The sequence below is a fragment of the Penaeus monodon genome, chromosome 40, assembly GCF_015228065.2.
Source record: "Penaeus monodon isolate SGIC_2016 chromosome 40, NSTDA_Pmon_1, whole genome shotgun sequence".
Taxonomy (NCBI): Eukaryota; Metazoa; Arthropoda; class Malacostraca; order Decapoda; family Penaeidae; genus Penaeus; species Penaeus monodon.
The window spans coordinates 12,705,120-12,725,119 of record NC_051425.1 but is presented as its reverse complement, the minus strand read 5'-3'; the positions used below and the strand labels follow the sequence as shown (position 1 = coordinate 12,725,119).

The following is a 20,000-nucleotide window of genomic DNA, read 5'->3' as shown; positions in this document are numbered from 1 at the left end:
TTTGAAAATGCATTCTTTTCTTTTCAGTCTTAATACAGTATGAAATCTGAAGCATCAACACCAAAGGGAATAGATGAAAAAGAGTCGTCGTAATAGTGACCCCCAAAGAAAACTTATTTCTTTTGTGATATATATGTTCATATAAGGCCGTGGTGGCCGAGTGGTTAGAGCATCGGACTCGAGACTGTCACGACGGCAATCTGAGTTCGAGGGTTCGAGTCACCGGCCGGTGCGTTGTTCCCTTGGGCAAGGAACTTCACTTCGATTGCCTACCTAGCCACTGGGCGGGCAAGCCAGCCCAAGTCAGTGCCGGTCCCAGACCCGGGTAAATAGAGATGGTGACTCGATAAAAACACCGGGCGGAAGGCAACGCCAAACCACCGCTCTAAACTGCCAAGAAAATCATGGAAATCCATGATCGCCAACGTCCTTGTAGGACAGGGCACTTGAAAAAATAAATAAATAAAATAAAATAAAATATATTAATGTGCGTGAATAATTGTTTACTTACCCACCTTTAATAATGCCAAAGAAAGTGACGAAGGATCAAAGAAAAGCGAAAAGAAAGTGGCAATCATTAAGAGAACCTTCCACAATAATTACTGGTGTCATTTATCATCATCATAATATTCCTATTATGACTAAATTTATTACCTTTCTTATCCTTGTGGCATGTACTGACTTAATTATTTTCCTAATACCTATCTAATGCTCTTTTGATTTCTCTGTCTATTTATCTGTTTATCTTTCTCTTTCTATCTCTATATATGTCTGTCAATCTATTTATCTATTTATCTTTCTATCTATCATTTCTATCTACCTATCTATCTATCTGTTTATTTATCTCGCTATCTATCTCTATATACGTCTATCTATTTATTTATCTATCTATCACTCTATCTACCTATCCATATATCTATCTATCTATTTATTTTACGTTACTATTTTCACACCCAATACCTATGTAAATAACTTAGTAAATAAACAAGCAGATAAGTAAACAAATAAACAAGTACATAAATAAATATTAAATAAATAAACAGACAAATACACAACTAAACAAACGGACAAAAAAATAAACAAATAAATAAATTCCTCGTGTTAAAAAAAAGATCAAACAAAATAAAATAAACAAATAAATAAAACGAAACAAAATGAAATAAAAACAAATAAATCAAACAAATTAAAATAAAAACAAATAAATAAAACAAAATCAAATAAAATGAATAAATAAAACAAAATGTAATAAACAAACAAACAAAAAATAAACAGATAAAACAAAGTTAAAAAAAAAAAAAATATATATATATATATATATATATATATATATATATATATATATATATATATATATATTCGCCTCATACATTTGCTAATACCGTCAATTACCTGTATTTTTAGTCGACATCGGAAGGGGTGCGTTCAATAAACAAAAATCCCGCGGCACTTTGGATCCACGCCAGGGACTCCTACCTATAAACACACTCTCAATTACGCCTTTTTACCTGACGAAGGGTGAGGGAGGGAGGGAGGGAGGGAGGGAAGGGAAGGGGGGAGGGTGGAGGAGAAGGAAGGGGGAGGGGGGAGGAGAAGGAAGGGGGGAGGGGGGAGGAGAAGGAAGGGGGGGGGGGAGGAGAAGGAAGGGGGGGGGGAAGGAGGAGGTGGAAGGGGGAGGTGGAAAGGGATGAGTTGGAAAAGGGGGGAAGGGGGAGGAGGAGGGGAAGAGGAGGAGAAGGAAAGGGAGGAAGAGGAGAAGCAAGGGGAGAAGGGAGAGAGGGAGGAAGAGAGAGAGAGAGAGAGAGAGAGAGAGAGAGAGAGAGAGAGAGAGAGAGAGAGAGAGAGAGAGAGAGAGAGAGAGAGAGAGGTGACAGGAAGAAGGAGAAGGAAGGGGAGGGGGAAGGGGGTAGTGAGGTAATGGGCTCCCCCCCCCCCATTTCTCAGCCAGTACCGAACTGTGCCAGAATGTTCTAGACTCACCCACACATCCCTAAAATATAGCCAAATGTGCACACACACACACACACACACACACACACACACACACACACACACACACACACACACACACACACACACACATGGGATAAACATTTTCTTCTTCCTCTTCTGGGCCGTGTCTCTAGTACGTAACCCGGAAGTAGTGTCACATCCGGGTATATTATTAATGATTTTTTTAAATATATAAATATTCTGTTCCTTTGAATTCCCTTTTTTTTTTTCTTTTTTTGTTGTTGTCAGAACGTGTGTTTTAACGTCGTCTTGGGTGTAAATAATCGCTCATTTACAGTTTTTTTTTCTCTCCCTTTTTGAACATTGTTTTTGTCTACGTTAATGGCTTTTCCTTTTTCCCGCCATTTTAGAATACGTTTCCTTTATCGCCTTCTCTTTTGTCTTTCTTTCTCTCCCATTTGTTTTAAAAACGACTTCTCGTTTCATATTTCTCTCTTTTCTTTCTTTCTTTCTTTCTTTATTTTGCTTTACGCTATCTTGTCTTCATAAAATATCATAAACGACGCTACAAACCGTCCCCATACAACAATATATAAAACAAAAAGATGTATGCTGACACAACCAATATATATAAACAAAACAAATTTGCATTTTATGCATACTAGCGACAGACAAAGAACCACCAACATTGTCTAGAAAGCAATAAAATTCCATGGGCTTTAGGGGGTGAATGTGCTTACCACAGTGCTAGTTTTGCAAACTCTCGAACTTGACAAGCAAACTCATTGTCCTGGGTAAATATCATTATAGGAGAGGAGGAGAGGAAAGAGTGAGGAAAGGAGAGAGGAGAGGGGGGAGAGAGATGAGGATGGAGGGAGGAGGAGGAGGAGAGAGGAGGAGAGGAGGAGGAGGGGAGTGGAGGAGGAGGGAGGAGGAGGGAGGAGGAGGAGGGAGGAGGAGGGAGTGGAGGAGGAGGAGGAGGAGGAGGGGAGGAGGAGGAGTGGAGGAGGGAGTGGAGGAGGGAGGAGGAGGAGGAGGAGGAGGAAAGGGAAAGAGAGAGAGAGAGAGAGAGAGAGAGAGAGAGAGAGAGAGAGAGGAGAGAGAGAGAGAGATATGAGATAGAGAAGAGAGAGAGAGAGAGAGAGAGAGAGAGAGAGAGAGAGGCAGACAGACAGAGACAAAACACACCGACGCAAAGACAGACAGACAAACAGGAAAAAATGTACCCAGGGTGTCATAAAAGGCTTACGGATGAAGAGTTACGTGACAAAGTCCTTCTCTGTGTGATCGTTAAAGGGGAAAATATGGGAAACGGCCGTTAAATATCGATTTTTAGTGCGTTTCGAGAGTTCTTAATCCCTTTAAAGTTTCTTAGTGCTGTTGTGGTAATTTTTTTTTTAAATCTTACTGCCGTGGTTGTGAAGTGAGTTTGTTTAATGACGCTTGTATTTTTTTCTTCTTCTTCTTCTATATCTCCATCTCCATCATCATCATCTTCCTCTTCCCCTTCTTCTTCTTCTTCTTCTCATTATTCTTCTCCTTCTTCCTCCCTTAATTTAGGCACTTATCCCCCTACATCCGACGGCGGATATATCGCCTCAATTGAATGACATCACAGTTTATTCATATTTACATTAAGTGATCATTTATGCCTTGACCTGGGAGCGGTCAAGGCGGCGCTGTCACATTTCCAAAAAGGACGAAAGAAAGATAAGAAAAGGATAGATAATAATAATAATAATAAAAAAAAAACGTAACGATATTTCGAAGATACTTTCTGCTTCGCTTGATTTTTTTTTCTGCAGATTAATCTTTCGCTTATAAATCTATCTCTGTATGATATGAAGATTGGATTCGAGTGAATTCCGGCGACTGATCTACTTCATCTGGCATCGCTGCGGTTCCCTCTCTGACGTCATGTTCCGAAGTTGTTAACAGAAGTGTTCGTTCATTTTTCAAAAGAGATGATTAAACGGCTTTTTACACCCACACGAATAGAACCCACTCTTTCGTCTTTTATAACGTGGCTAATTGTGCAATTCTGGGACGGGGGACGGGGGTGACATCATATACATTTAATATATAAAAGAGGAATTTATCACTGTCTTTGCGAGGAAAATCAAGACGCAAGTGGACGTAAATATACACAGCAGAAACGTGATATTCTGGTACCTTACATCATCTCGGTTGATATATATATGAATAAACATACACTTTTCGTGGTCACGGTAGACGAGATTCCCGTGTACCGGAAACTGCACTCCTTTTTGCGAGTCAGGAGAGAATCATCAATTTTGTGATTAAATCGTGGCGGGGTACAACTCCTTAAAAAGAAAGAAAGAAAAAAAAAACTCAAAACACACAAAAATAAGTCGTTACTTTCATATCACTGTATTAAGAAGAGTATAAATAACTAGTTTAAAACACCACAGCGTTTAAAAAAAAAAAAAAAAAAAAAAACGCAAACATCAAAGCATTACTAAAAGTATTAAATAATCCATCATAACCACACTCTAGAATATCGAAGTCTACACTTGAAAAAAAAAAAAAAAAAAAAAAAAAAAAAAAAAAAAAAAAAAAAAAAAAAAAAAAATATATATAATATATATATATATTATATATAATATATATATATATATATATATATATCCTCTGCCTACACAGTAACGGAGGAGAAACCACTTTGCATTTTCTCCTCGTGACGTAAGATTTGCTTGGGTGTTATAACAGTGAGAATCCCGGATCTGGAGACAGCAAAGGGGTTCCTGACTTCCCTTGTAATTAGTATGTAGGCAAAGGGGGAAGGGAGAAGGGAGAGGGGGAAGGGGAAGGGGGGAGGTGAGGGAGAGGGGGAGGAAGGGAGAGGGGGAAGGGGAAGGGGGGAGGTGAGGGAGAGGGAGAGGTGGAAGGGGGAGGGAGAGGGGGAAGGGAAGGGGGAGGTGAGGGAGAGGGAGAGGTGGAAGGGGGAGGGAGAGGGGGAAGGGGAAGGGCGGAGGTGAGGGTGAGGGAGAGGGAGAGGGGAGGGGAAGGGGGGGTGAGGAGAGGGGGAGGGAGGGGGAAGGGGAAGGGGGGAGGTGAGGGAGAGGGGAAGGGGAGGGGGGAGGGTGAGGGAGAGGGGAAGGGGAAGGGGGGAGGTGAGGGAGAGGGAGAGGGGAAGGGGAAGGGGGAGGTGAGAGAGAGGAGAGGGGGAGGGGAAGGGGGAGGGATGAGGATAGTGAAAAAAATGTACGGAGGAGGATGAGGGGAGACAGAGAGAGAGAGAGAGAGAGGGAGAGAGAGAGAGGAGAGAGAGAGAGAGAGAGAGAGAGAGAGACAGGAGAGAGAGAGAGAGAGAGAGGAGAGAGAGAGAGAGAGAGAGGAGAGAGAGAGAGAGAGAGAGAGAGAGAGAGAAGGGAGAGAGAGGGGAGAGAGAGAGAGAGAGAGAGAGAGAGAGAGAGAGAGAGAGAGAGAGAGAGAGAGAAAGAGAAAGAGAGAGAAAGAGAGAGTGAAAGAAAGGGGGAAGAGGGAAAAGAGAGATTGCTAAAGACAAAGAGAAGAAAGAAAAGACGAGATTACGAAAGGAGAAAGAGAAGAGAGCTAGAGAAAGAGGGGGAGGAAAATAGCATTATTTATAGAAAGAGAAGGGGGTTTGTCGCTGGATAAAAGGGTCGAAAAGAGAGGGTGGGGAGGGGGGGGGTGACGTGAAAGGGGGAACGGGGAACGTGAGGAGACAGGAAATATCAGGCCGGTGAAACGGGGATGGATATCTTGGTAAATAGGACTTGCCTAGCAGGAAGTGGTTTCTGTCTCCTCTCTGTCTGTCAGTGTTTCTCTCTCTCTCGCTTTCTCTCTCTCTCTCTCTATCTGTCTCTGTCTCTCTGTCTCTCTCTCTCTCCTACTCTCTCTCTCTCTCTCTCATCCTGCCATTCACACTAAAACCAGAAAAATAACAACGAAACCCGTAAATCCTAAAATCCTGAATCCTAAACCCTTTGAAATCCTATTCCCCCCCTCTCTCTCCTCCTCCCCCCTCTCTTGCTCTTCTTCCCTCTCCTTCTCTCCCTATCTCCCTCTATCCTCCCCTCCCCCCCTGCCCCCGTGACGTCACAAGCAAGGTCGTCATGGCAGCTTCCCCTAAAGGACACGCCTCAGAAATTCCATATAGGCCTATCTTTTTTTTTTTTTTTTTTTTTTTTTGGGGGGGGGGGTGACTCAGCTCTATATAGGCCTATTTTTTTCTTTTCCTACAATTTTTTTTTCAGTGAGTTGGAAACGGTTTGTCCGTGTAGTTTTAATAATAATAATAATAATAATAACTATAATACCAACAATAATAATAATGATAATAAATGTTTTATAAAGTATTTTTTGCTTGTTTGTTTTCGTGTTACTAGAAGTAGTAGTAGTAGTTGTTGTTGTTGTTTGAAATAGTAGTAGCAGTTGTAGTAACCGTTGCTGCTGCTGTTGTTAATGTTGTTGCTATTCTTGTAGTAGTAGTAGTAGTAGTAGTAGTAATAGTAGTAGTAGTAGTAATATTATGTAATATTAGTAGTAGTAGTAATAGTAGTAGTAGTAGTATAGTAGTAGTAATAGTAATAGCAATAGTAGTAGTAGTAATAGTAGTAGTAGTAGTAATAGTAGTAGTAGTAGTAATAGTAGTAGTAATAGCCGTAGTAGCAGTAGTAGTTGTTATAATCACACAGTTATGTATCCTGAGTTGCGTGTTCCATTGGCCTCAACTGCCCTGCACGTGTGTTCTGCACATGTCACGAGGAGAAGCCTTTGTCACTTCTGTTCTCGCGAGCAGATGAATGTCCAGGCGGGGCCCTCCTCCTCTTCTGTTACTCTCGCTCTCTCCTCCTTCGTTTACTAAGACTTTTCATACTTCTACTATAACTATTACTACTATTTCTTGTTCTTCCTCTTCTTTTCTTCTTCTTCTTCATCATCATCATTCTCTTCCTCCTCCAACTCTCCTCCGCTTTCTCTCTTCCTCTCTCCCTCCTCTTCTTTCTCTTCTCTTCCTCTTTCTCTCTTTCTCTCCTCTCCCCCTCCTCCTCCTCTTTCTCTCCTCTCCCCCTCCTCCTCCTCCCCGACGCTCACATCACTCGAAGCAAACACCCGATGCTGAGTCAACAACCCCTCTCCCCCTCCCCCCCCTCAAGATTGCGTCATCGTCCACAACGCTTGGGTGCCCGGGCATGACTACAGGGGCAGGGGGGGGAGAGGTTAAGGGTTAGGGCGAGGAAAGGGGGGGGGGGCGGGAGAAAGAGGGGGAGAAATGGGAAGGGAGAGGGGGTGGGATGGGGGGGAAGAGGTGAAGAGCGGTGGGGAGAGAAATGGAGGGGAGGGGGAAGGGGGGAGGGGGAGGGAGGGGAGGAGGGATTTTTGGACGACCCTCGTTAACCCGAACCGCAAGTCTCGCTGGAAATTGCTGTTCTTTCCTTCTTCCTTTTCCTCTTTTTTTCTCGCTCTCTCTCTCTCTCTCTCTTTTTAATTTAAGGTTCTGAAGGTTCCGTGGGAATTTTTACGCGGGACTAATACTTTGCGAATCACTTTCATGAGGAGGTGTAGTCAGGGGTTTCGAATAAGGTGTTGGGATGGGATGGTGTGTTCTCCCTCTCTCTACTTCCTCTCTCCCTCTCTTTACTTCCTCTCTCCCTCTCTCTACTTCCTCTCTCTACTTCCTCCCCCGCTCTTTCCCCTCTCCCCTTCCCTCTCCCTCTCTTCTCCTCACCCTCTCCCTCCCATTCACTACATCTCTCCTCCTTTCCTCTCTCCCTCACCCTCACCCTCTCCTTCACTACATCTCTCCTTCACTACCTCCCTCCCTCTCTCCCTCACCTTCTCCCTCACCCTCACCCTCTCCTTCACTACCTCCCTCCCTCCCTCCCTCTCTCCCTCACCCCTCGCACGAAAGGAAATCTGAGATAGGATTACGCAGGGAAAATACAAGATATATCAGAAGGGTGTTACGCTATCACCCAACCACCCGTGTGCACTCTCGACGCAAAATCGTGATAATTGCAATAAATCATAAAGTTTAAGAAATAATTGCCTTTTATTTGGGGGAGGGGGGGGAGGGAGGAAAGATGAGGGGAAGAGATAGAAAGAGTGGAGTGTAGGTCTTGACAAGTTCCCTTCACTGGGAAAATATTAAGTTGCTGTTTGTTAAACTCATCTGAGGCGGTAATGCATCGGTTGGCAAAACATGAACGTTTGAAGATTTTAAACTGTTTTTTCTTTTTTTCGTCTTCTTTCTTTCTTTCTCTGTCTCTTTCTCGTTCTCTTGCTCTCTCTCTCATTTTCTTTCTCATTCTATTTCTCTTTATCTTTCCCTTTTCCTCTCTGTCTCCCCTCCCTCTCTCTCTCACTCACTCTCTGTCTCTCTCTCTCACTCTCTGCCTCTCTCTCTCTTTCTGTCTCTCTCTCACTCTTTCTGTCTCTCTCACTCTCTCTCTCTCTTTCTGTCTCTCTCACTCACTCACTCTCTCTCTCTCTTTCTTTTCAATTCCTTATAGCTCTCGTTTTTCATACCTGCCATAGTATCTATGACCGTAACTTATCCCACCACTTTTATTTATTTATCTATTTACCTTTTGTTTATCAATTTATTTGTTCTATAATTAATTAATTAATATACTTATTCATTTATATATATATATATATATATATATATATATATATATATATATATATATATTATATATCATTCATTCATTCACTCTATTATGTATTTATTTACTTATCCATTTACTTATTAGTTTATTTACTTATCCATTTACTTATTTATTCATGTACTTATCCATTTACATGTTTGTTTACTTACTTATCCACTTACTAATTTATTCATTAATGTATCCTATCTATCTGTTTCATTTCACTTTTTTTCTTTTTTTAACGGTTCCCTTCGCTCCTATGACGTCAGTGTCGCCGCTTTCAGTCGTTAGGCCTTTGGCTGAGGACTACCTTGACAATGGCCGCCTGTTTTGGGGGCTGATTTTCAGTCGCTGTCTTGTTCCTGGTCAGGTTCTGTTTGCTGGTCTGTTTGTCTGTTTTTTTTTCTGTATGTTTGTCCTGGTTAATGTTTCGTCTGGTTGTCTGGTTGGTTGGTTGGCTGTTTCTGTCTCTCTCTCTATTTCTGTCTCTCTGTCTCTGTCTGTCTGTCTCTCTCTCTCTCCGTCATTCCTTTCTCTCCCCTAAAACTTCAAGCAAAACAGGAAAAAAGTGCCCCCCCTCCCTATGCCTCTCTTCTGTTGCACGTGTGTCCCGAAGGAATCATGCAAAGCCACTAATTATGTGATATTATCGTGGTCCGTCTGTGCAACTTTGGGATATTTCGTTACGAGGAATGTGTATATGTGAACCCACTGTTAATGATGTGAAGTTTGAGTAAAAAAGAACTTTATCTCTCTCTATCTCTCTCTCTCTCTCTCTCTCTCTCTCTTTCTGTCTGTTTCTGTCTAGTCTCTGTCTGTTTCTGTCTCTGTCTCTCTCTCTCCCACTCACTCACTCATAAATATAAATATCAATATAGGTATAAACATAAATACATAAGTAAATATTAATATAAGTATATTCATACGCATAATAAGTATAATCATAAGTAAAAATATCAAACACACTGCCATTCTCAGCATTTGATACGATTTTGAGACAAGCTATGACTGCAAGAACTACTCAGACAGTAATTTGAATTATTACGTGAAAGCAGAATAAAAAAAAACGAGATATATTCTGGTGTGCATAAAAGCCCCTGGGTGCAATATTTCCACGGTTGTTTAAGTCTTGAAGATGTTAAAGAGTTTTGATGTGCATGTATTCTGAAAAGGCTGGTTCGTTCTTATTAAAGAGGGGTAATAGTGAATGCTAAATGGTTGGTAATTGATAAAACGCTCCGACAAATGAGATAGACAGATAGATAGATAAATATACAGATAGATATAAAGATAGGTAGATAGAAAGAGAAAGAGGATTTGAGAGAGAGCTAAGACAACTTTTTTTTTCTTTCTTTTTTAACGGTAGGTTCATGTCTGAGCCGCCGTGGTCACAGCATGATGCTTAATTGTAGTTTTCATGTTGTGATGCTCTTGGAGTGAGTACGTGGTAGGGTCCCCAGTTCCTTTCCACGGAGAGTGCCGGTGGTACCTTTTTTTTAAGACAACAGACGATCGTTAATTTACTTTCTCTCTCCCTTTTCTCTTTCTCTGTCTTTTTTATTTTTTACTATTTTGCTTTGTTTTGATTTGTTTCAAGAGTGGGAGTTCGTATATCATAGGGACTTATCTTAACTTATTTTTAAATTGCTTTCTCTTTGTGCTGTCTGTCTCTCTGTTTTTTTCTCTCTCTCTCTTGTTTCTCTCTCAGTCTCTCTCTCTCTCTCTCTCTCTCTCTCTCTCTCTCTCTCTCTCTTCTCTCTCTCTCTCTCTCTCTCTCTTCCTAGGATATGACGTTTAAGGAGAAAGGGGAAGGGCGCTGATAAATGATGGACGGAGGAGGAGGAGGAGAGAGGGAGCGAGAGAGAGGAAAAGAAAAAAGAGACAGGGAGCTGAGGAATGAAGATTAGCAAAAGAAGAAAAGAAATACGAAAGAAAGAAAAGAAGAAAGAAATAAAAAGAGGAAAGAAGGAGCAAGAGAGAGGGAGGAAAGTGGAACAGACGAAGAAAAAAAAGAAAAAGAAAAGAGACTGGGAGCTGAGGAAGGAAAATTAGAAGAAGAAGAAGAAGAAGAAAAGAAAAAGAAATACGGAAAAAGCAAAAGAGAAAGAAAGAAAAAGAGGAAGATGATTACAAGGAGTGTAGAAGAGCACTAGCGGGAAGGGGGGGGGTCAGAGGAGGAGTAGGAGAAGGAGGAGAAGGAGAAGAAAGAAAGGAGAAGGAGAAGGAGAAGAAAGAAAGGAGAATGAGAATGAGAAGAAGAAAGATAGGAGGAGGAGAAGGAGAAGGAGAAGGAGAAGGTGAAGGAGGAGGAGGAGGAGAGAAATAAGTGACGCGCTGAAGCAGGGAGGAAACAGGGGGAGAAGTAATGTGGGGGAAGGCAGGGAGGAGGAGTGTGGGAAAAGGAGGGGGGGGGGAGAAGAAGCTTAAGACGAGGAAATTCCTGTTGATATTTTGATTTCTTGGCTTATTATTCGGGTCTTTGTTATTTTCTCAGGAGACCGACTGCCTCTTATGAGTCGAGGTGATAGGCAGCTTAATAAATGGTAATAGATAATAGTTCTTTTTTTCTGATACGCGTTTTTTTTCTGTGTTCTTGGGCGAGTGAGATGGGGTAAAGTAGGCCAGTGGAGGGGGAGGGGATGGGGAGGTGTAGGAGGAGGGGGAGAGGAGGTGGAGGAGGAGGTGTAGGAGGAGGGGGAGAGGAGGGAGGAGGGGGAGGAGGGGGAGGGGGGGAGGAGGACGGAGGAGGTGGAGAGAGGAGGGAGGAAGGGGAGGAGAGGAGGGAGGGAAGGAGGAGGAGGAGGAGGAGGAGGAGAGAGGAGGGGAGGGGGGGGGGAAGGAGGAGGAGGTGGAGTGAGGAGAGGAGGAGGGAGGAGGGAGGAGGAGGGTGGAGGAGGAGGAGGAGAGGAGGAGGAGAGGAGGGAGGGGAGGAGGAGGGTGGAGGAGGAGGGAGGAGGAGGGGGAGGAGGAGGGGAGGAGGGAGGAGGAGGAGAGGAGGTGGAGGAGGAGGGGAGGAGGAGGAGGGAAAGATAGAACGTGACAGAAGAGGAGGATAGGAGGAGGGGAAGTAGAGGAAGTAAAGAATAGGAAGAGGAGGAGGAAGCAGAAAAAAAATAATGAACAGGGTAAAGAGGTGCAGAAGGAGGAGGAGGAGGAGTAAGGAAACTGAAGGACAGATAAAGAGGAGAGAGAGGCAGGAGGAAAGGGAATGAGACGAGAGAGGAGAGAGGCAGAGAGAGAGAGAGAGAGAGAGAGAGAGGAGAGAGAGAGAGAGAGGAGAGAGAGAGAGAGAGAGAGAGAGAGAGAGAGAGAGAGAGAGAGACAAAGAGAGAGAGAAAAAGAAAGAAAGGCAGAGACAGAATCAGACAGAAGCAGAAACGGAGAATAAGAAAAAAAAAGAGAAAAATACAAGAAGAAGAAGAAGGAGAAAGAAAAAAAAATCAGAGAAAGGGAAGGAGCGTCAAGGTTACGGGGAGACAGGGGTGGGGTGGGGTGGGGGGGAGGGAGGTGGAGGTGGAGAGGTCACGGGTCAATACGGTGCTAATCATCCAAGACCGACTTAAGACGTGTTTATAAAGTATAAATAACTTAACAGCTCCGTAATTTAGCTCCGCTCCGGTTGCAAAAGGAAAAGCCAGTGCCTGTTGCTGTCCGAGGAAAGTAAGGAATGGTGTCATCGACCAACCTAAGGAGGAGGAGGAGGAGAGAGGAAGAGGAGGAGGAGGAGGAGGAGGAGGAGGAAGAGGAGGAGAAGGAAGAGGAAGAGGAGGAGAGGAGGAGGAGGAGGTGGTGGTGGTGCAGGAAGAGGGGAAGAGATAAAGTAGGAGGAGGAGGTGAAGGGGAAGCACACACACACACACACACACACACACACACACACACACACACACACACACACACACACACACACACACACACACACACACACACACACACACACACACAGTGGCGTATAAGTGTGCAGGCGGGCGGGAGCGAGTGTTTATGCGTACGTGTGCGTGCGCCGCCTACATGACAAATACATATTTAATGAGTGACCTGCATATCAATCAAACAAGAAAAAAATAGAATAATACTTGCTATACTTTGGTTCCCATTTCTCTAAATTCTCGACACAAACCTGGAAGAGAAAAATATAATATTTAGAAAACGCGAAATATTGATAATATTATGTACATATATATCTGTCTCTCGCTCTCTCTCTCTCGCTCTCTCTCTCTCTCTCTCTCTCTCCTCTCTCTCTCTCTCTCTCTCTCTATATATATATATATATATATATATATATATATATATATATATATATATATATATATATATATATAACTATTTCTTTACTTATCTAACTATATATCTCTTTATCTATATATCTATCTCTAAATACACACACATATACACAATTTCTAAAAATACAATATGACGCAAGCGCACAATACCACGTTGGGTTATGAATTAACACCCCCTCTCCACCTCCCCCCCCCCTACTCTCCACCGCTATCCCACTCCCTCCCTTGCCTCGCACGTTCCTCTCCCACCCAGAATAATAATAATAATAATAAAAATAAAAACTGGCACCTCACCAAGGTCACATGGGCCCGGTTTCACCCCAACCATGACCTGACCTTGCATATGGGGGGAGAGGGGGGAGAAAGACAGGGATAGGACAAGTGGGAGAGAAAGGAAGGGGGGGGGGGGGAGGAAGAGATGCGTGTGAAACTTCTTATCTGTTTCATAATGAAGATGTGTGTACGTGCAACAGGGCGATAGATAGATAATTAGATAGATACAAAGATAATACATAGATAGATAGATAGATAGATGAGAGAGAGAGAGAGAGAGAGGAGAGACGGAGAGAGAGAGAGAGAGAGAGAGAGAGAAGAGAGAGAGAGAGAGAGAGAGAGAGAGAGAGAGAGAGAGAGAGAGAATGAAAAAGAGATCGATAGAGAGAAAGAAAGAGACTTTATAATGACTGTCACTGTTTGTTGTATGTCCACATGCATGTACGTATCCGCACGCGTGTGTATACATGTGCATGTAACGTACAGCGGAAAAACAAACAGGATCGAGAATCTTGGCCCCAAAAAAGGAAGAGAAAAGAACAAAAATAAAACAAAAATAAGAGACATTAGATTCCTTACAAGGAGTTTCCTGCCACGCTCGCAGCAAGGGAGGAAAGGAGGGAAGGAGGGAGGGAGGGAGGGAGGGAGGGAGGAAGGAAGGGAGGGAGGGAGGGAGGGAGGGAGGGAGGAGGAGGAAGAAGGAAGGAAGCGAAGGAGGAAGGAGAGGAAGGAGGGAGGAGGAAGGAAGGGAGGGAAGAGGGAGGGAGGGAAGGAGGGAGGGAGGGAAGGAGGGAGGGAGGAAAGGAGGGAAGGAGGGGAGGGGAGGGAGGGAGGGAGAAAGGGAGTTTAGAAGAGAGGAAAGGAGGGGGAGAGGGAGAATGGGGGAAGAGAGCAGAGAGTAGGGAGAGAGGAAGAGAGAGAAGAGAAGGAGAAGAGAGGGGGGGGGGAAGGGAAACAGAGATAGGCAGACAGACAGACAGAAATAGATAGGAAACTAGAATCACCAGAAATCACAATTAATAACAATCTAACAACCCCCCCCCCCTTAAAAACAGAGAAACTAAATTATCCAAAACCAAAAGCAAAAACAAAAAATATCGTCTAAAAATATTACCATAAGAAAAAAAAAATTGTGAGCAGCATAATAAAGTGTTCCTCTTGATACAAAGAAAAAAAAAAAAAAAAAAACACCATAGTCTCGTATAAAACAAACAAACAAATAAGAAAGAAACAAACAAAATGACAAAATACCCCACCCCCCAAAAAAATATCCACAAAATAACTAATAAGAAATAATAATAAAAAAACACACACACAAAAATTTTATATATATATATATATATATATATATATATATATATATAATATTATATATATATATATATATATATATATATATATATATATATATATATATATATTACACATAACCTTGAGAACAAGATTTTTACAGCGATTCAAAAAAAAAAAAAAAAAAAAAAAAAAAAAAAAAAAAAAAAGGTTAACTGGCAACACGACATTAACAAAAATTAACGTTAACTTTCTTAATGAACTTCCAAAAACTACGGCACTTTTCTTTTTAAGTGTTTTTGAAGAAGTTTCTTAATGAATTTCTAAAACTACTGAAGCATGTCTTTGGTGTCAGAAACCTTTTATTGTTATTATTTTATTCTTCTTATTATTATCATTATTATTTATTAAGCATATTATTAACATCATTATCCTTACCATCATCATTATCATTATTCTTATTATTATTATCATTACTGTTATTATTACTGTTATAATTTTCATTACTATCATCATTATTTCTATTATCAATACCATTATTCTTCCTCTTATTATTATTGTTATTATTGCTATCATTATTACCATTACTATCATTTTTATCATTATTATTATCATTATCATTATTACCATTATCATAATTGTTATCATTATTATTATCATGAGTATCATCTTTTTTACTACTATTATCATTATCAATATCATTCCACTTTGCATAGTTCATTACATTATAAAGCGGATTCTGTTCTGTGACAAATATTTATTTCATGTATAATTATTAACTGATTCATCTTTCTTGTATTATTGTGTATAAAATATGGAAAAGAAAAAGTAACAGAATTTTTTTTTTACTTATATACTTCTATTTATTACTTGTCATTATGCACGCATTTATTCTTTATATATATATATATATATATATATATATATATATATATATATATATATATATATATATATATATATATATATAAGGCTGAGTAACGAAGAAAAAAAAATGTAAGGACAGAAGATAAGAAAAGAAAATAGAAAGATAATGATAATATGACTAATAGAGGCAAATGGAAGCAGTAGGGTAATAGTAATATTAATAACAATAGTAACAACAACAAAAACAATAACAACAATAACAATAACAGCAATAACGATAGTCATAACAGTAACATTGAGATTGATGGAGATAAGGGTCCTTAACATCATAATTATTCTTATCATTATTTTCATTGATATAATTTTCATTATTACCATTATAATTATCATTATCACTAATATAAAAATAATAATCACATCACCACATCACATCACATCTTTTCAACATCAAAAAATCACATCACCAAACCAAACACCAGAACATCACATCAGCACCAAACCACACATCAAAACATCACATCACACCACCAAACATCAAAACACCACATCACATCGCAACATCACCACATCAAAACATCACAGCACATCCTAACAACACCCTCAGAATCCTCACAGCATCACCACATTACATCACAACATCACTAGCTTGAGACAAGAGATGTTTTAAGGAGGAGGAGGAGGAGGTGGAGGAGGAGGAGGAGGAGGAGGAGGAGGAGGAGGAGGAGGAGGAGGAGGAGGAGGAGGAGGAGGAGGAGGAGGAGGAGGAGGAGGAGGAGGAGAAGGAAGAGAATAAGGAGAAGGATGAGGAGTTGGAGAAGGAAGAGGAAGAGGAGGAGGAGGAAGGGGGAGAAGGGAGGGAGAGTGGGAATGGTGGAGAAAAGGAGGTATTCCAAGTGGAAAATGATAGAGAATGGTGGAGAAGGAAGAGGCGAGAGGTAGAACAGGGGAAGGTGGGGAGGAGGGAGTAGAGGGGAAAGGAGGGAAGGGTGAAGAGGAGGAGGGAGGGGAGGGGAGGGGAGGGAGGGAGGGGAGGGGAGAGGAGGGAGGGAGGGGAAGGGAAGGGAGGGGAGGGGAAGAGAGGGGAGAGGAGGGGAGAGGAGAGGAGAGGAGGGGAGGGGAGGGGAGGGGAGGAGTGGAGAGGGGAAGGGAACAAAGGTGGGGACGTGGCTGGGGGAGGAAAGTTTAGCGTTAGACAGCGGATTATATTTCGAAAGGATTAAAGGAACATCGGGAGGGGGGAAGGGTGACGATGGAGGGGTGTTAAGAAAGCGGAAAAGGGGAGGTGGAAGTTTACAGACAAATTTTTCTTACTACTGTTGTTATTATCACCATAATTATCATCATCATGACCGATAACAATCATCACCATCATTATCACAACCATCATTAATACCCATCATCATCATAACTACAATCCCTATCATCAATCATCATCACAAAAAAAAAAAAAATACCCATCACAATCACCCTCACTATTTCCCGATATTGCTCTCTCTAGCCACCCAATTCTGCCAAGTTTGCCGACACCACATACTTTCCTCTCGCGAGTTACGTCACCGCCTCCGAAAAGCAACATGAAAAGGTGGAACTCCCAGCTGATTTCCGCCTCGAAACGGAAAACGGAGAACGGAAAACGAAATCCATTTTTATCGCAACGAAATAAACATATAACTCCCCTGACTAAATATAACAAACAGATAAAAAGGATTTTTTTTATATTGTGCCCCCGGAGTGACTCGACTGAATGTCATATAATCAAACGCTAAAAGTGAAAATTTCCGTCTCGATGACATATTTCCATCAGATTTTAAATCGAATTCCTTAATTCCTTAAAATAAATAAATAATAAAATGAAATAAAAAATAAAATAAAATAAAATAAAATACTATCTGATGACTTGATGGCCGTTGCTTCGTCATCCACTCCCTCTCTCCCTTCTCATCTTCTCCCTCTCTCCCTTCTCTTTTTCTCCCTCTCTCCCTTCTTCTCCTTTTCTCCCTCTCTCCCTTCCTTCTCCTCCCTTCTCCTTCTCTTAGACCTTCCTTTTCGAAATCTCTCCTTCCCTCTTTTCGTCTCTCTCTTCCTCCTACCTCCTCCTCTCATTCTTTTCCCCCTTCTCTCTCTCTCTCTCCCTTCCTCCTTTCTCCTTTCTTTAACTCCCTCTCCTTCCTCCTTCTCTCTCTCTCCCCCTTCCTCCTTTCTCCTTTCTTTAACTCCCTCTCCTTCCTCCTTCTTTCATTCCTTTCTTCTTTATTCCTTTGATTCACTCTCTCCCTTTCTCCTTACTTCCTCTCCTCCCTCTTTCCTTTAACCTCTCTCTCTCTCTCTCTCTCTCTTTCTTTCTCTCTCTTTCTGTTTCTCTCTCTCTTCTCTTTCTCTCTCCTCTCTCTCTCTCTCTCTCTCTCTCTCTCTCTCTCTCTCTCTCTCTCTCTCTCTCTCTCTCTCTCTCTCTCTCTCTCTCTCTTCCCGAGCTTGGCGAACACCGAGACACGGCGCCAGATCGCAGCCTCTCGACACGGGTGGGGACGCCCCTGTCTACCCCGGTAAGGAGCCGTGTGCCCCCCCGGCTTCGGTAGACGGTCAAAGCGTTGGAAGAAAAACGGAGTGTTACGTATACGAAGCCCTCTTTGAAATAGTAACCGCATGAGCCATTTACGGTGTTTGGGTTCTTATCTGTTTAAGTTTCTTTTTTTATTCCGTGTGAATGGTAGTTATATTGTATCTATTGTGTGTCTGGTGTGTATGCGTGTTGGGTGCGCCTCGCGTGTTATCTACACGCCAATATCGTAGCGTGTTAAATTTTTGTATAGTTTTGGTTGTATAGTTTTGATTTATAAAGTTATCAATTATATGTTACCTGTGATTAATAAATTAGAAGTATCGTCGATGGTTGTCTTTACCCATATTATTATTCTGACAAAAGAAGGGGTAGAAGATCTAGAGAGGCTGAATAATATCGAGTGAATTACTAATGAATATTGTCCCTCTCAGGTGGCAGTACAATTGTGTAAACTAAGTGCCGGCAAGTGCTCCGATTATTTTACTGATTTACGCAATACCTACGCCTAATTGCTTACTCGATAACCACAAGGAAGTTTATAAAAGCAGAAAGGATCGTAAGGTGCAGTAAATTTGACATGAAGTGATTGCCAAATAACTTTATTATTCATAACAAGTTTTGGGCACCCCCCCCCCCCCTCTGTCCGAGTTCAGCCAGTTCTGCGCATGCGCAGTAAGCACCTGCTCCTGCCGCCACTGCTCCCTCCTTCCCTCTCCTCACCAGCCTGTCGCAGTTGACCGTAACCCAAATTGCATTACAAGTTTTTTTTTATGAAGATCTTTCGTGCTTTTGATTTTGCATTAAAAATACAACCTATGAACTCCACCTGAACCCGCCTGCAAATAAAAACCGACCGACCCGACCATTGCTGGGCACAGCCACGCAACCTGCTGCATCACCAATACCGAGATCGTGAACTTACAAGAAAGGAAAATGCTGATGGAAGTTCAGTCCGAACCATACAAAACTTCGCTGCAGGTCTTTGTTGACCAATTCAACGCAAATATTGCAGCATGTCAAGACACTGTTGCAGAACTAAGGAAAAGCCTAGAATTCAGCCAGGCCCAAATGGACGAAATGAAAGGCCAAATTAAGTTGCTCCAAGCAGAAAAGCGATCTGACGCCAATACTATCGATGCCCTGAAACTCGGGAGACACTGGAGAGCTTTGCAATAAGATGCAACGAGTTGGACGACCTTCAACGCCGCAACAACCTGAGGATCGACGGTCTTCCGGAAGTGGATGCCGAGACGCCCGAACAGACTGCCGTGTCCGTGACTTCGCTACTGCAGGAGAAGCTCGAGCTACCGAGTCTCTCCATGGAGTCTGCTCACCGAATGGGGCAGCGCCAGGAGAACCGCCCTCGCCCCGTGGTTGTGAAATTCAAGCGCAGGTCGACCGGGTTGCTGCGCTTAGGCACGGGAAGAAACTCAAGGGAACCAAGATCTACCTGAACGAAGACCTTTTGCCCAGCTTTGCAGGAGATGAAGGCCGACCAACTCCCTGCCCTCCGTGCTGCGAGAGCCCAGGGCAAGATCGCCTCCTTCGTCAACACGAAACTCGTTATCCAAGAAAAGACGAACCACCAACGACCGGGACCAGAGAATGCCGCCCAACCCAACCACCCTTCCACCATGGACAAGCACCGCCAGCCATCGCAGCATCCACGACTCGCCGAGACGGACAGACGCATCACCCGGCAAGCGGCAAGTGCGAGCCAACAACAGGTCTAGTCACCATATTGGGCTGGAATAGCTAAATTGTAAGTTGATGTCTTCTTGCTCTCAATGGCTTGCACAAATGACTTACCTTTTCATAGTTTGAATAATTCTGATTTACATATTTTAATAAATGATGAAAGTTTTCCTAATTTTTCAATTCATGACATTAACAATCAAACTTTTCATCCATTACTAACAAACTCTCTGACTTATGGTGATACCTTTAAAAGATACAGAAATACTTTAACTCGAGTTATTAAATGTGCTAAAGCCAATTATTTTAAATCCAAGCTGCAAGAATATGCAGGGAATATTAGGAAAACCTGGGACTTTGTAAATGAAATACTTAATCGTAGCAGAAGAACTAACAATCAAACTGCATTTATTTTTAATAATAATGTAACATCTGACCCCAGAG

The 20,000-nt window shown here is 42.2% G+C and overlaps 2 protein-coding genes across 5 annotated transcripts in view; one reads left to right on the top strand and one right to left on the bottom strand.

Annotated features, from left to right (window-relative positions):
* LOC119597779 (SET and MYND domain-containing protein 4-like) overlaps window positions 1-20,000 on the bottom strand; it is a 151,524-nt gene that overhangs the window by 121,704 nt on the left and 9,820 nt on the right. The window lies entirely within an intron of this gene.
* The window catches only part of LOC119598012, an 840-nt gene continuing 488 nt past the window's right edge, over window positions 19,649-20,000 (top strand). The window contains exon 1 of the mRNA XM_037947660.1: window positions 19,649-20,000. This exon is cut by the window's right edge and continues 488 nt beyond it. Coding sequence (XP_037803588.1) covers window positions 19,649-20,000 — 352 coding nt within the window.